Genomic DNA, 16,357 nt, shown 5'->3' with positions numbered 1-16,357 from the left:
TGGATTCCTACGAATGCAAGCTTCTGCGAAAAAAATTAATGAATGTGTTATGTGACTATACTCAGGCTTTCGGTTTTCATGAGCTTTTAATCATTTATTAAGGGTAATTAGGAAACAGAGGAATGTTGTAATGTGGAGCCTTTTCATTGACCTGGTCGCAGAATGTATACAACCTAACCAGCGCCACTCATCTTCATCCTGTGTTGTGAAAATCCAACACCAATAATCGCAAACGTATTTAAGGACTTGTCTCTTAAAAAACGATCTGATCTGATTTGTTGAAGAGCTTGTACTGCCTCGAACACGCGCTTGTTTTCAAAGGAGCAACACAAACTTCCATGTGACTACGAGGAGTAAATTGTCTAATGGCGCACTGGTGAAGCTTACCACTGAGTACCACATCACGGTAGGATTTACATTCCTACAAGGAACAGATGCGTAAACTGACTGTATACATAACCTTTCCACCGATGTGATTTGAGTCCTGGTAACAGCATACATACATACATGCATTGCTCCAGTGCCGAAAACCCTGACCTCCTCCCTCCGAATGTAGGTTAGAATAAGACCTTTTCATATCAGGACACCAAATCTAGCGGTGTAAAGTGAAACGCAGCTACCGTTAGTCTCAGATCAGAAGGCTCTGATCACTTGTCTCCTAAACAGTGATATCAGCTGAGTTCGGATGTGCGCAACCCCGTAATTTTCGGACCAGCAAAATAAGCTATGAACCTTGAGGCTTAAACTAGGTGCTTGTCGTTTCACCCCCACATTTCGTAGCTTCCACACTGTTCTTCGTGAACTGCAGCAACTAAGTATTACCTACTTTGACACGTGTGTCCTCTACATGGTCACGTTTTATGTCTAACCAGATTTTGACCAGAGAAAAACTGTGCCCTCCCAATCCTCTCTGTAGACAATAGAATGACGAACTAAGGCAGCCCACATTCCTGTAAGCATAAGTGATGGTTCTTGTTTTTTTTAATATTCACTCTGGACCGTGCAAACTCCGATATCACCTATTGTGCCGACCAAGCTGGTGGGATGATATACTGACATTCCATTGGTGGATGCTTGCGTGCTGATATAGCGTGGTCTATCAAAACCATGAAACCTTATTGTCATTCTCCGCAGAGGCATTCGACGATTTTGCTCTCGTAGCAGAACTAGAAGATGAATATAAAGTTCAGAAAAGTACAGACGACACGGTTCTCCCCCCAAACATGATAGCGAGAATTACTCACAGTTTCAATGAACTGCTCTAGTGGTTACGTTTGGGGAACAAAGTGTGCCACAAAAGTATTATGGGACCATAATTTGGAACCTACCTGAAATTCCTATTTACGTTAATCGGTATTCTTCATACGGCTCAACCAAGCAGTAAATACAGTAAGCCTATTGGTGGCCTTGAGTCCATGTTCCTCAAAGCATCTATCCGCCTACTGCGTTTGTTTTAGTTTCCAGCTCCTTTCGGAATCTCATGGCTGAAAAGGAAGAACTCACTAGAGACTACATGCTATCCAGGTGGCTTCAGTTACTAATAGGTACACTACTTTTGAGAGCAAATGTTTTGGTTAGTTCTTCTTTTCAGACGTAAAAACAGAGCATTACTACATGGCTACTAGCCAGTGGCCAAATGTTTTCTACCTGGATTCACAGACAGACAGGCTGTTAGGCTTCAAGCAATGAGCTTTGAATTTAGCTGGACGCATCTCATCGATCTGGCCGTATAAGGTCGAAACCCTCTCGCGATTTCGATTGTAAAAATCTGCCACGTGAACACAAATTTCGATTCTTAGTTGTCAACGCAACATCTCTCGGTTCTTAGTTGTTTTTTCCCATTCGCTGAACGTTCTCTTGGTTCCGGTCAGTTTGATGTAGAAAACATGAGTGTGGGAAATGAAATAGGTAAGATTTCACATTTTTGTTGTACACGGGTGTGCAATAGAGGGTGCTCCTGATGTGTGCCATCGTTCGCCGTGTGGCATAATGCTTCATCTGTTGGACTGTGATCAACAATCTCTCAGCCTCCACCGATAACAAATATGATTATTCTCTTTGTTTGTTCCCGGAACTGCACAACTTCAGGACAAGGTCGCCCTCCATCATTTTCCAGTTTTTTGGATATGGGTTAACATTCACCTACCCAGTCCCCCTGACACTGCCTTTTATGTGATTTCTAGTTATCTATAGCAGAGTGTTTCTCTTGGCCATTCCCACACCGAGTGGTTACCGATTGCCTGTTATCTACGATCCACTGCATGATGAATAAAAACTGCCACTCCATGTTGGAAACATAAAGTGGTTTGCACAAGTACACTTTCAATTGGTGCTCTACACATTTAGCAGCTGCTCAATGACCCTTTTCTCCTTTGCATACATGGGATCAATGGAGATATTACTGGCAAGTGTGGTTTCCTTCCTATTAACAGACGGGTGTTAAGCTGGCAGTAATTATTTTGCCTGGAATGGTCCAGCTCCAAGCTGAAAGGCAACTATTCAAGGAAAGCATGTCGTTGGCGTAAAATGAATTTTGCTTTCGTTGACTGCTACGCATCAAGCTAAAAGCGCTTGATTTGCTCTTAACCACGTTTTGGTCTACTACTGACATGATAAATTAATGTAGTTTCTGTGGGTGAAAAGTGCAAAATGTATACAGTTTCATTGTTGAAGCCGCTCTCCGACATGCATACCGATCTTCTGTCTGCATGTTATTGCTAGTTTCAAACAACAACTGGGCTTCTATGAGACTATTCCTTCATAAGCAATCGTTTTGGTTCCGGGTTAATTTTGTGATCTTTTCTGATACTGTCGAGTAGATAGTGCAAAAAAGTCCTGATGATTAAATCTGGCGCATGTTGACGAAGATGGCATGAGATAGCTCGGATGACTGGATGGTCTGTGATTCAAGCACACGAACCCTGGATCTTGAGTGCCTAAGATTGCGCTTGGAAAACATGGTAGTGTCTCGGTCGTAGTGCTTTATTCAGGTGATGTGGTTGCCAGGTGCCGAGAGGATGTCATTCTTCTGTGAAATTACGTCCCTGTATAGTGTAGTGGTATTTCTTATTGCATAACTATCCTATCCTTCCCCTTCAGCCATAGATTAGTAAGTGAAGTTTACGGCACAAGAGATGTTCAACGGCAGCAAAAAACGGTTCAGTTTCATTTTTTGTAAAGTCTCGCTCTTCCCATAAAAGTTAGTCACCATAGATGACATCGGTTATGAGCGAAAAAACTTTTTACGTGGTCACCCAATTTTTCGAGTACATCAGTTGAATGAATCCTTGAAGTTTCCTTGTGTTTATTTCAGCGGGTATTTCGGCGCTGTTCAAAGATCAGTCTCTGTTGCCGTTTCTGCAGTGACAGTTTCGGCAACAAGTAATCCATATAAACTTTCTGACTTAGCATTGAGGAAGGCTCGTTTAGTTCACTAATCCAAAAAGCCTAGTCCCCTAGAAGATGGAAAGCTTCGTGAAAAGTACGGTGCAGCTCTCATAAACGAAACTACTCAAAAGGCTGCTGAAAACTCTTCGACAGCCCACGACCGGTTTCGTCCTCCTTGGGGCTCACCAGCTAGGCGCAATCCCCGGGTTTCCGTCAAACTTATATTCTACCTGAACCCGAACTGGACTGTTTTCGAGAATCACACTCATTTGCAAGTCAGTTTGGTTTTCACGAAAGTTTCGACTGAATCTCTCGTTTACGATATTCTACAACTGAATGTGCTGCACACAGGCCGCCTCATGATTCAGTTGGCACGATATTCAAGATATCGCAGTATATTTTCATGGAGGAAACTACTCACAAGGTTGCTGAAGACTCTTCGACAGCCCACGACCGGTTTCGCCCTTGCAATTCGGGCTCATCAAGTGCATTTTCTATTCGCTCAAGCAAAGATTGGGTAGGCAAAGCCTTGTCAGTTGACAGTCATTCATTTTACCTCTGTAACCATCTCACGAGCCTTTGAAAACTAGTAAAAAGGGAATATTAACAAAGCGGTACAAGAATCACGAAGGAATGCAGCCCAGGACAAAATGCCGCCACCACCACTGTTTTAACCATAACTTGGTAGACAGGATCCAACGGCGAAACATTCTAACCGGATTTAATTTGATTTCTTCTGTAAGGTGGTCACTTCCGTGGCCAGTTATGTCGAAGCCCTTGAAAGTGATAACGATGGTACAGCTGGGAAGCAGACTCAGAATGCAGTGTTTCAATTCATGTTGGAGGACACAGAAAGTGGAGACACCTTAGGCCTCTAAATTTTTCGTCTTTTTGTGGCCCACTGATTCTGCCATTTTGTGCGTTGCACGAACTTTTACGTTGTCCTTGCAGACAGCAAACAATTCCCTCAGAGGTTTGATTCTCCCACCCTCTCATGGTACAAAATGAATAAATCCGCTAATCAGACTGATGCATATATTCATACACTGAATGCCACGTATGATCATCCATCCTCAAGTGTTTGGGCTAGCAAAGCAACAGTTTACCTTAGTTTGCACCAAACAGTTTATCAAATGTTTGCCACTGCTTCGTCCCCTGAAGTTGGTGGGCTGGCCAACTTGCGCTATCTGCCTACACCCGATAGATACCATAGAGATTAGACTATTACAGTTGATGTGAAATGTAGCCAACGTCTAGTAAAGAGAATTTGGTCCATGGCTAGCCTGAACGAGAAGCAGAATGTTCGGTCAAAAAACATTCCGCACAGCGGGATTTTAGAAGGTTTTAGGGCAACGGCTTGCTCAAATTGGCAACAATCTCAGGTGGCTCCTTCGTACCTATTTTTTGGGCTTTGGTATACCAGTTAATCAAAGCAACTCCTGGGTTTAGGTTTCAAATAGGGTCTGACCACTTAGTGCTGGAAGTTCTTCAGCCCCATTTGTTGAAAGTAGAGCTGCGATTAAAGGAATAGGTGTGCCCATAATTTTGTTGCACAACGTTCCAGTTATTCCAATTGGATCCAAGCAATGGTTGGTCGAAAGCAGGAGGGAAGCGGCTCAAGTCTCCACTGCACTCGCCCTTTGGTCAGATATTGACTACATTCTCGGTTCGCTCGCCCTTTCCGGCCATCAGATGTCTTTCCGAAAGTTTATGTGACCTGGGAACGCAAAACAGGTGCTAGTCTACCTAACATCGCAGCCAGTTTGCCTTGCTGCATGCGGTTATTGCGCACCGTCGAGTCGGTAAATAATGGACGGCTGCCTACAATCGTACAGATCGCTAATAACCAAGCCCTCAGAAGTAGTAATTAACGGTAGCTCATTCACTGAGGCTGATACCACGAAAACGGATACTGCCGAGACAAGCTAAACTGATGCCCCGAAACTTCTGTTCATCATCAGAATGATAAGAGATGTCTATGGGAACTACGCTCACACAACGTGCTGACATATTTGAATTGTCTGAGTGCTGGTCACGTTATGGCTCGTTGGTTGGACAATCACGTGATTTTTGTCAAATAAGCAACCAGCATTCTCAGAGTATCTATAAAACAGGAGTTTTCAATCAATTGGAAGATGCCTTAGGTTTATATAGGTTTATATAGGGAATTGCACACCAGAATCGGTGAGCATAAGCGTTCCATTAACGGACCACCGAGAAACGCAGAGGAATACCAGGCGTTAGTCAAAGATTCATCAATGGTAGGGCACGCTCTAGACACTGGGCATAGGATAGATCTAGAAAATGTGGACAACATGAGATGGGGTTTAATATCCACACCACAGCCACTGGTGACCGAGGCGGCGGAAATCGCTAAGCATTCAAGTGTGAATAGAACTTGCAAACGTGTGGAGAGCGGTCTTAGATCAGCCGAGATGACACGAGGGGGTGTGCAGTTATCAGCGGAATGGCCCGGGTCTAAAAGTACAAAATCCAAGTAAAGTTAGATCCAATAAACAAACCCACCCCCATCCCCAAACCAATTATCCCAGCACCCTTGGACGAACACAGATGGACGGAATCTGTGAATTTTTTCCATTAAGGTGTCCTAGACTGAAGAAGCGAGGCCGAAAAAATCCGGGTTCATCATAAAGGTGAACCCCCCCTAACCAATCTATCGTAAATCTTAGTCATTCCCACTAGTCAACAAATAGGCACATCAGACTGAACATCCAGCACTGATCAAGTCACTAGTCATAAGGACTCCCACGGATTGGTTCCCTGACTGCCTTAAAACCCAATCAACCTAATTGCTTACTCATTTAGCCTGACGAAGCTTTTCTGTCGAAAGCGACAGGTTGACCAGCAATAAATCCACCGATTGTTTAACAAACCCCTCTGAAATGAAAAGAGTTAGTGATGTTTTTAGGGAATAAACCGCGCCACAGTGTTATTGGGCCATTCATGCGTTCCACCATCACCTCACCAAACCCGGAAGTTTCAGTTTGCTGCAGTGATAACCTGCTCTGTCATAGTGGGCCCGATGCTAGCTTGGAAGAATCCGATGTCATTTTATTATGTCTGACCAAACAATTGACAACACTGTTTGGTTTTTTCAGATACTCAGATATCGGAACAGTCCTGCCATCCACCTGCACGAGAATTCCAAAAATGTACAATAGATCCTCACAACCCTAACTCAATTAACAGCGGGGCTTCATTTGTTGAACAAACTTGGTAAACTGGCTAACGTGTGGCTCATCTCGCAGTCAGACTGGTGCCCCATAAAATAAGCTAGTAAGCCGAGTTTGCCAGTCGACCGACTTCCCCGAAGGGCTGTTTGCGCACAAACACCTGAAGTGTGGAAACGAGCTAGTTGAGGTCGAAGAGTGACTTTACAACGAAGCATTAAAGCTATTACCAGCAAATCTAGCAGCGCTGGTCGGTGCCGTCTTCGTGCATGGGGACCCCGACACGGGTCACATCAGTGGGTAGAGACATTGTCGGAAATGACGCGGTTGCGACCCCAATGACGATCTTTTATCCAATCCATTGCTTTCAGTTAATAACTTCCCTGACAATGCAAGGTTTCCTGAAAAACCCGTACCTACGCACCAATTATATCAGCTACCGTCTCCAATGCGCATCTGCCTACCCACCTCTTCAGATCATGGGTGAACGAACCTAGCAGTTATAACCATTGTATGACAAGCACCTAATTTTCAAAAATGATGATGAGGGTGGTGACTCGTTCACTTTTTCCTCAACCAAGACCGATGGGAATGCTTAGCCCACCGAAAATGTTAGCCTCAACTCTACTTTGGTGAAAAAATGTTTCCCTTAACTTATATTGCATTTTGTCGATATTTTTCAACTGAGCATGCTTTATTATCCTGTGGGAATTAAGTTTCGTACATATATCGGTACAAGCCGACAAACTAGAAATCCAGAATTCAGGGGGCGTAACAACCATGTACAGCATATGGAATATTAAAACAAGAGAATAATGAATAGAGCATCAGTCATGTTCATCACATATCCATTCCTCTAGTCCTTGAGTATCACCCAGGTGAGGTGAATCAGACGGTGTTCTGTACTTCTTCTAAGTAAGGTAAGGTCACAACTATGTGTGACACTGGCTTATCCTACTGTGATCTTTACTCGCTACAGGAATTACTAGAGCCAGCCGTAAAAGTGTTGAACACGACAGTTTCACGCCAGAACATGGCGATGCTTTGTGATTGATTTCTCGGTATGGTTCTCAGGTATTTTCGGTCGCTTTATGGAAGTCCGTGGATGATCTCAATTTGATTTGAAATGTACTGAGAGCCGTACATTTTTTAGAAATTCATGTCAGAGTTAGGTCATCCCATTAAACATCATAAATGGACGTCAGGTCATTTTCAGATGCCTAACGAGACGAACGAGGATTCTCGTCAAGTGACCTTGAGCCTTCTGTCAGAACATCTTGGGAAAACCTCCAGGATGACGTAACATAACTTTAGAGGGGAATAAGGCCAACAGCGTCGCTATTTTGTATTCATTACTGATCACGCGATTGGTATATCTCCTTCATTCGATCTGTTCTGAGTTCCTCTGTTAGTCGTTCGGCAGCATTCCCATGTCACTGGTAGAATGTACTTAGTTTGACTGACTTGTGCTGGAAATTTCAGGGTTTTTGCAGAATATTGAGTCTGATTCTGAACACTACGCACTCCGTTATGTGCCGACATGTCTCTCAAATGGGTATAAAATGATGTAACTTGCCAATTTCTACCTACCTCAAATGTAAACAGCACATAATCAATCGATTACGCGGCTTCCACCCGTTCCAATTCACTTTTCGCTGATTGAGGATGCCCAGAATTTCTTCCTGTCCCACTACGGCTCAACCTGGGAAGGCATAATTGGACTGGGATACCCGAAACTAATGATGGACAATATTCCATCCAGACAAAACCAAGTGGAACAAGTTTTATCACACTCCCCGTGGATTCGCGTGTTGTGGAAACTGTTTGAACAAACACCGGAGCAGCTGCACCCGTTCGAAACTCTGACTAGTGCTTGGAATTTACCGAACATGTTCAGTCTTCTCTTGTGTGGCTTGACTCAGGTAGGCTCCAGTTCGTCAAGTGTACAAGAAAATGTTCACACGTGTCTGATTAAGTAGTTATCATCGATCGATTAAAACATCATACTAAATTCCTGGTTATTGTAGCTTAGATCAACCAGACTGTTACCCCAGAAGCAGGCAATGAATGATCGAATGAGAATCTTTATCGGATTCCAGATTACAGAGCGGGAAATCTTCGTCAATGAGTTGTACTAACAAATCTGCATATGAATCTATGTGGGATTATAAACGAAAGTGCTCTTTCGAAGTCAAGGTATTTAAAGGAGAGATGGGTATATGTAAACTTTTAAAGTTAAAATACGGTGTAGTAGAACGAGGTGGTATAATTCGACGTTTCGGTTAACGTGGCCAACATTTTTTAAGGATTTGCACAATCGACTGAGTGAAAAAGGCTGCCCACGGCGACCGAAATGTCCTGTTCAAATACTCTCTGTTTTGAATTTGAAACCTTTCGTAGTATGCACCATGTGGTACTCAATCTTTTTTAGCAATATCTGGGCTGAGCTTAGTCCGAAACTCGTTGAATAGTCACTAGGGCTAAATGAAGTGTACATTCAAACTGCGTACATACTTTGGTCATTCATTCTATTCTGATCAGCTACGCAGAATTACTCTTGTGATGTTCACAGAACGGGTGTCTTTGAGATTTGATGGCAACCGTTTGTTCATGTAGCCTAGTTATGACAACCTCCAGAGCCGATATATTTCTACAGGAGACCGTTGCCCTCTGGACGGACGTTAGAACAGTCAACTCTGAACTGACTGTATATTTTACATTAGTTCTCCAAGGGACCCCAAGAAAAGTTTGTCGGCTGCCTTTTGGGACAAACTCTCTCATCTCTCAAGGGCAGGGTAATAACCAGTTAAAGAATGAATCTCCTGTTGCCGTCATGTTACGGTGATTAGAAAGTCTCCTGTTAAGATATGCTTCATTTCTTAAAAATATTTCATAAAAACCATAATTAGCTGAGGATGAATTTTCAATGTCTGTGAGAAAAAATGCGATGGTTGTTAAACTTTGTCTGCTGGACGGTTTGAGTTAGTTCACTTTTGAACTCTTATGAGACAAAGCAAACTTATGAAGAATGGTTAATGTGGCCACCATTTCATCGGAATTTCTTTCGACTCAAGTAACGAAATTTTGGTATCTGTAAAGTTGCTGGAACAAGTATTCTGCATCAGACGAGGCATAATCTTCAGACGTTTGGCCTCAGGTCAGATGATTTTAGCCTAATACACCATAACCCCTGTTTCGAAATCAGACGTTTCAGTCGTATAAAAGTTGGATCGCTACAATATTTCTTAATAGCTATGTTATCACCTGCTGAGTATTGTCTCAGACGTGTTAGGATGATCCACTGTAGACGCATTCGAGCACCACATGCGTCTGATTGGTTACCATTATTCAGGCCGTGTCAGGTTTTGCACACTTTCGAGTGAAAGTTAGCATGAAACTCATGGTTGAGTAGTCTTGGAAACCTGGTCTGTTGCAGCTCAAACCAACTATCGATGTGCTACACATGATCACGTGACAAGCAGTCTGCAACGCAATATTGGACGCAGCATTGCAACATTAAAATCGGTCACATTCGATTCTTCAGTGAAATCAATACATAGCCGAAAACAGTCCTCAACATTTGAGTAAGCTACTAAAATCATACTCCGAACACTGCTGGATATTTTTCTGAGGGTTTCTCAACCGGTACTTTTTCATCCGACATTTGAAAATGAATCTGCAGTAGTTGAAGTGGAAGCACTTTTGGTTTGCTTTTTGGCTGTAGTATCGTTCAGCTGCAGAACCCCTCCCCTAGTTGGCGTGCCACCCGAAGGAAGCACGAGGGCTTGGATACCGCCAAGTTGCCCAAGCCTAGGCAGAAAAAGTCGAGAGGCAGAGGTCGGGTTCGAACCACGGACCTTCTGGTCAGTAAATTTGCGCTCTAACCACTTGAACCATCTCGCTGTAGTATTCACTCAGGATTAAGGCACTCTGGAAGTAATCTGCGTTAGCTGGGGGTGCCGATTGTTCTTTTGGATTCCAAACACAATGGTCCATTTATACGTCAAGCGGTCAAGGGGAGAATTAAGTCCGTTACATGAACATCCATTTGTTACGAGGCACTGAACAAGTTTTCAGCGTTTGTCTTTGTTTTACTTTGTACAGAATTGTGAGTGGGACGTCCGCACAAGCAACACCAGCCCCCAATAAAACAGCAAAACAATCTGAAGCCTAGAGAATAACTGCCAAATTTCTGAAGAATTCGACCAGTTGGATGGGATGACGTTTAGCTGACTAATCCATAACTCCCCTATATTAGGTTATTTCTGATGCACATGATCAATCGGTGCGATCCTTTAGGCCCTAGCAATATTCGACGGTTAGGCTGTTGGAATGGCCAGATGAAACCGTTCCAGCTACCAGAACTGAGTCATATAGTGGTCATACGGTAATCAGATGATCTAGCTGGATGACAGTGTCTGTCAGAATACTGTGGGTTAGAAAGCCAAATTGACTTGTGAAAGACGCACAACCTAGTGCCACCACCTTGTCATGATGGTCGAACTTTGCTACCACAGTGGTCTTGGAATTCGGTCTTTTAACGCTTAGTCAAGCCACAAAGTTCAGTAAAAATCCCTATTTCCAAGAGTAGCGAGTCACTTTATTACGGGTGATCCCATTGCCTGGCAGTCTAGAGTAAAGTCTTAGTGTCCGTTTCCCTCAGGTTACCAGCAGCGCTGCTTTTTCCTCCGTGAGGGCCGGTTGGTCAAAGGTAGGCCTGAAAATGTCAATCCTCCAACGTCTGACAGGTGTGTCCTTCACGGCCATTAGTAAACCCTGTTAATCCACATGAAAAGAAGAATCCGGTGGTACTCGGTAGGGGGCGAGATGGCTGAAGTGGTTAGAGCGCGAATTTACTGACCAGAAGGTCCGTGGTTCGAACCCGACCTCTGCCTCTCGACTTTTCCTGCCTAGGCTTGGGCAACTTGGCGGTATCCAAGCCCTCGTGCTTCCTTCTGGTGATGTGGCAGCTAGGCAGTGAAAGGGTGTTGTCGCTGAATGATTTGATGATTTTAATACTCAGTAGGCACCTGTTATTCACAACAGAATCAGAAACCATGTCTTATTTGCCACACAATTGAGCTGGATCACTATCGCTCCCACTACCTACTAAAACTAAAAGTTGAAGGCAACAGATATAAGCACTCTCATCCAAGTAAGGGAATTATCATTTGTGGCTTGGAAACTGGGAGATAAACTCACCTGAATGGTGGAAAACACGCTTCGCGAGCGGTTTCAAGACTTTCACTAATAGACGGGTCAGACTCTTGGATCAATGACCGAAGAGAGAATCACTTAAGAGAACCTATATACTACGAACTTTATGATGTAGGTTTTTGAATGAAAAGCAAAACTCGGAACAAAGCGCTCCACGTTCATACAACCTCATGGAAAGACTCTTCCATCCAGGGCTTGAAGAATCTTTTCTATGACCTAGGCAACTCACAAATGACACATCCACCCGGCAAAGGGACATGTTATCTGAGTTCCAGCTTTCATTTCTCCTCTTGCGAATTCGATCCTCCCTTTTTCTAAATCAGTTAGTGGGGAGTTCTTGACATTCTACACAGTAAAACACAGCTTAGATTTACGTTTCTAACCTTAATGAATTCTCTCCGCCTAGCATCATTTGATCTTTGCATTCTGTGTCAAGCTCACGATCAAAACACTTTTCGTATTGTACATAGCTCTTGCGGAATGGTAATGCGTGCATACAAGATTCCACTATCGTAATGCATCTCAACGAAACGTGGACCCACACCACTTTCTCATTATCTGCTCTTCGTTGATCACTGGTGACCAGTTAGCACAGTTTCCCGTAGTCCCCGTGGTTTAACAATTATACTAGACTTGAAATGTTATCTGAACAGGATCTTGTGGACGACAAACCAAGCGCCGTCAGAGTAATCGTGTCCATCAAAACTTACACTTAGCAACCATAGATGCGCAACGTTTTGGTTATGCCTGTATATGCCCCAATCGACTCTAGCTATGGGATGATTAGGAAAACTTCAATCGAGGTCTTTTCAAATTCCTGAGGTTCATGGATCAAACAGATATTGCTGGGTGCCGATTCGAACAAAAGGGCTTGGAGAATTGATAAAACCAGCTTACTTGGTGTATATGGTTTCAGGACCGGCAGCAGTGATCGCAAGTACTAATTTCCCACATAGACATGTGTGCCGACGTCTTCTGAAATGCAACCGATCGAGTACTAAAGTCGATCACACAGCTATCATCTACCGCCGTCCAAGACTATAGGTGAATTGTAAGCTTGCGGACTAAGACCTTACCCTGGTCCGTTCGTTCCACGATCTTTCCTCTTCTCATCCGACTAGAAAACGGTCCATTGACTTTAAGCTAGGTGTCCGGAAGGCATAATTCTACCAACTCCCATCAAATGTGAACAAGACCGTCGGAACAGACGTAGAATGGTAAAAATTAGGACAGAATGGCAGTTAGCCCACGAAGGAACGCATTCAAACATGAACCTGGGATGCAACACAAGTTAGCTGTGTAGACGCTGTAGAGTACAGTAATCCTTACCATCTGGTAAGCACAAAGGACCCAGAGGGAGCGATCGACTCACAACTTCAATAATTACCGACGGAATTGGTGGATAGAAATAGCTGAATAACTGAAAAAGACAGATGTATCGGAACAGGCAATCGGCATTCTAACTTGTCCGTGGCAGCTGACAGAAAATACTGCCAGTAAACGAAGCGCTTGCTGACATAATTTAATCCGTAAACGAGTATGAGATTCCAGAGGACAGCTTGGTTGGTCCTCAACATTCAACTATGAGTGAGTGACTTAAATTACTGGGCTCCAAATGAAGACGGAGTTCGTACGGTCTCCTGCTCTTAAAGGGGATGAGGATCCTAATCCAGACCTTCTCCTGAGCTGTTTGGGGATACGGAACGCAGGCTCGTTCACTGCTGAAAACAACTCATGCACAGTGTTGAGAAGGTCACGAAAGTCTTGACTATCGTTTCGGTTCTCATAGAGGATAAGAGGAGTGAATTCTTGGAGCAGCTTTGTGAACATCATTACTGCGGCTTTAATGAGTATCGTGCATTGGCACACCAGCACCAGTGAGGGATGAACTCAGGTTTCCTGACAGCCCTCGTGCAAACGCTGACTGTACCTTCACTCGCCAATGACCGTGGAACATTAGCACACATACGAAGAATAAACAATTGTCGTTTTATCAGACTTACAGCCCGCATTTGACTGCGCATATGGTGCTGGGTCGTTCGGGATGACTTTTATTCGAACACCTATGAGTGCCTCAGGGTACACGATGGATTTTATTCCGGACTCATCACGAAAAGTGTGCTCCTTGAGGCCACTCGGGACCAACCTTCACCGTCTGAATTTGTAGTTGAAGCCATTGTTATTGTTGATCTCGTTATATCTGTTTCGTCTTGTGATGGACTTTACTTCAAGTTGGAGACAATGCTGGTCTAAAGCACGCACAAGATGTCGCGTTTCCAAGATCACTTTCCAAATCTTCAAAGTGTAGCGTGCTACTCAAAGTATCGGGTTTGTCAACCTATGAGGTCGTATCACTTACTGCTGAGTTCTCTAATTTGGGTAGTTCAATACTAACGAAATGTATCCTTGGGTCCTTAAAGCTAGCTCTAGGTGCGTTCAGCTAGAGTAGCTACTTGTCTGACGCCGCACTATTCTGTCGGTAAGGGGTTGATTCTGCGAACCTGCAGTGAACCTGTTGCGAAAAGACGACAGCTTAGCTGTTGGTTAACCGTCAGCTTCAGCGAGGGACTGCATATGCATCGTGGATCAACAGTGCGACGGCTGATCTTCAGTATCAGCCAGAGCGCTCATTCACTTGATGTTATGATCTGACCGGACCAGAAACGTTCAGTTGGTCATCTAAACTGCGCTAGATGGCCGACTCCCTTGTCGTGCCCTAGATGGTGAACCATGTTCAGTCTTGAAGTAGACGACGGCCAACGCATTTGCTTCACTCACCTGATAAGCGTAGTCGACTCTAATTATGTTTCATTTCTTCACACCATACCTTGACTGAGTTTTCCACGTTCTTTTTTTCTTTCTGTCATTCCACATTCCGGATAACACTATCCTCATCGGCACAAATTGATAAACCAATATTTGGGGTTCTGTCCGAGAGCCCATCCAGCTTCACCAACGTTTTTCGTATCTTAGCATTGGCTCTTTCGTGTCTTCATAAAATCGATTCACCATAATTCATGCTGCAACTGCTACCATACTCCATTTGGCCTTGACAGCAGTCGTTCTCCGTCATTGGAAGTTCTCCCGTAGAAATGAACGGGCTGTTACTGATTGGTGGCATGAACTTGACTGGGATGACCCAAACAGTCAACACCATTTTGTACACTCCCGTTCGGGAGCCCTGGTTCTATGAAGTCGTGTTGACCGATCTGCGAGTGGAGGAACAGAGTGTCGTGGAAGACTGTAAAGAAGTGAGTGATTTTTCGGCAAATATACTTATAATATAATAATGTAATAGAACCTCTCGTTCACGCTATTCTTCAACTAAATGTGCTACACAAAGGCCGTCCCATGTCCCATTTGGTGCGATATTTGAAATATCGCACTATATTGTCACCAGAAATACTACTCACAGGTTTATGGATCAGTAGTGGGTTGGTGCAGACGAATCTGAATCAAAGACTATCAGTGAAAGGAAGAAGGCCTCCGCTGCGGAGTTATTTGTTAGGAAATGCCAACTGACCGGTTACAGACCATTGAACAGGGAAGCATCTTATTTACAAAAACTGGACGCCCATCTTCTCCCGAAACGCGTCTTCTTGAACTTTCCTAAAGATTCATTAACTCCAACCATTCTGTGGTCAAATCCAAGCAAATGTTACAAAGCGACTCCACGAATTCCTCAACAGATCTCCCTTTTTCAAAAGACGCAAAGCGAAATTCTACGAAGAACACATACTACTCACATGCCTCCCCATCAGTGGTGTCACCGTCGCATCACTACCACCATCCAAAAAACGAGGCAAAAACTATCTTTAGAGACAAGATACCCGTATGAGTGGCATGTTCGTAGTCTCCGAGGGAACTGACGGTGATAGAATTATGTACGACCGCTGAGTGATGAGTAGTGGATACCGTTTCAGGGGACTGAACTGATTCACTATGAGAAAAATTCTGTCACTGATTTATGTCCGCTTTAAACGGATAACGACAGCAGCAGAATTAAGACTTTACTAGAGTTGCTAGGAAGTCTCTCACCCAGTAATAGGTCCTTTCAATATACTCGCATTTTTTCAAAACAAATAGGTTAGTTTATGCCTCATTGTCCTACTGTCGTCTCACATTTGTTGCGTACCAACTAAAATAAAAATGCACAACTTCTTTTTGCACCAGACGCACTCCACGGAGCTCATTTCAAAAATTTGTGGATTTTGAAAACGCAACTGGCTCCTCGGAGGGTGAGTGTTCTGGTCAAACTGTACGGTTTGAACACCCTCGAGCTAAGTTCCCGTCAGTTCGTCAGCAGCATATCCAAGTCTCCTGTGCAGAAGCGTTCAACATTCTCTTCATCGACCATCATCTACAGCTCATTTTTGAGCCAAATGCTTAATGCTAGTTGTAGCCTGTGCTGAAGGGTCAATGAAGGATGAATATGGGAGTGCACATTTCAAGCTGGTCCGAAAGCTTACACGTGGCTACACTTTTTTGTCGTACCGATTGTAGTAGCTTCTTGGATTTGTCAGAGAGGTTACATGTGCCGGCCTTCCTTCGGATGGGTTTGA

At 43.8% G+C, this 16,357-nt stretch overlaps 1 protein-coding gene across 1 annotated transcript in view; it reads left to right on the top strand.

Annotated features, from left to right (window-relative positions):
• T265_06386 (hypothetical protein) overlaps positions 1–16,357 on the top strand; it is a gene marked incomplete at both ends in the record, with an annotated part of 31,571 nt that overhangs the window by 11,268 nt on the left and 3,946 nt on the right. The window contains 2 exons of the mRNA XM_009171634.1: positions 8,184–8,500; positions 14,852–15,046. Of these exons, the coding sequence (XP_009169898.1) occupies positions 8,184–8,500; positions 14,852–15,046 (512 nt within the window). The remainder of the gene's footprint in view (positions 1–8,183; positions 8,501–14,851; positions 15,047–16,357) is intronic.

This window comes from Opisthorchis viverrini (assembly GCF_000715545.1).
Source record: "Opisthorchis viverrini unplaced genomic scaffold opera_v5_130, whole genome shotgun sequence".
In the NCBI taxonomy this organism is placed as follows: Eukaryota; Metazoa; Platyhelminthes; class Trematoda; order Opisthorchiida; family Opisthorchiidae; genus Opisthorchis; species Opisthorchis viverrini.
The sequence above is the reverse complement of the archived record's forward strand: the minus strand, read 5'-3'. Positions and strand labels throughout refer to the sequence as shown.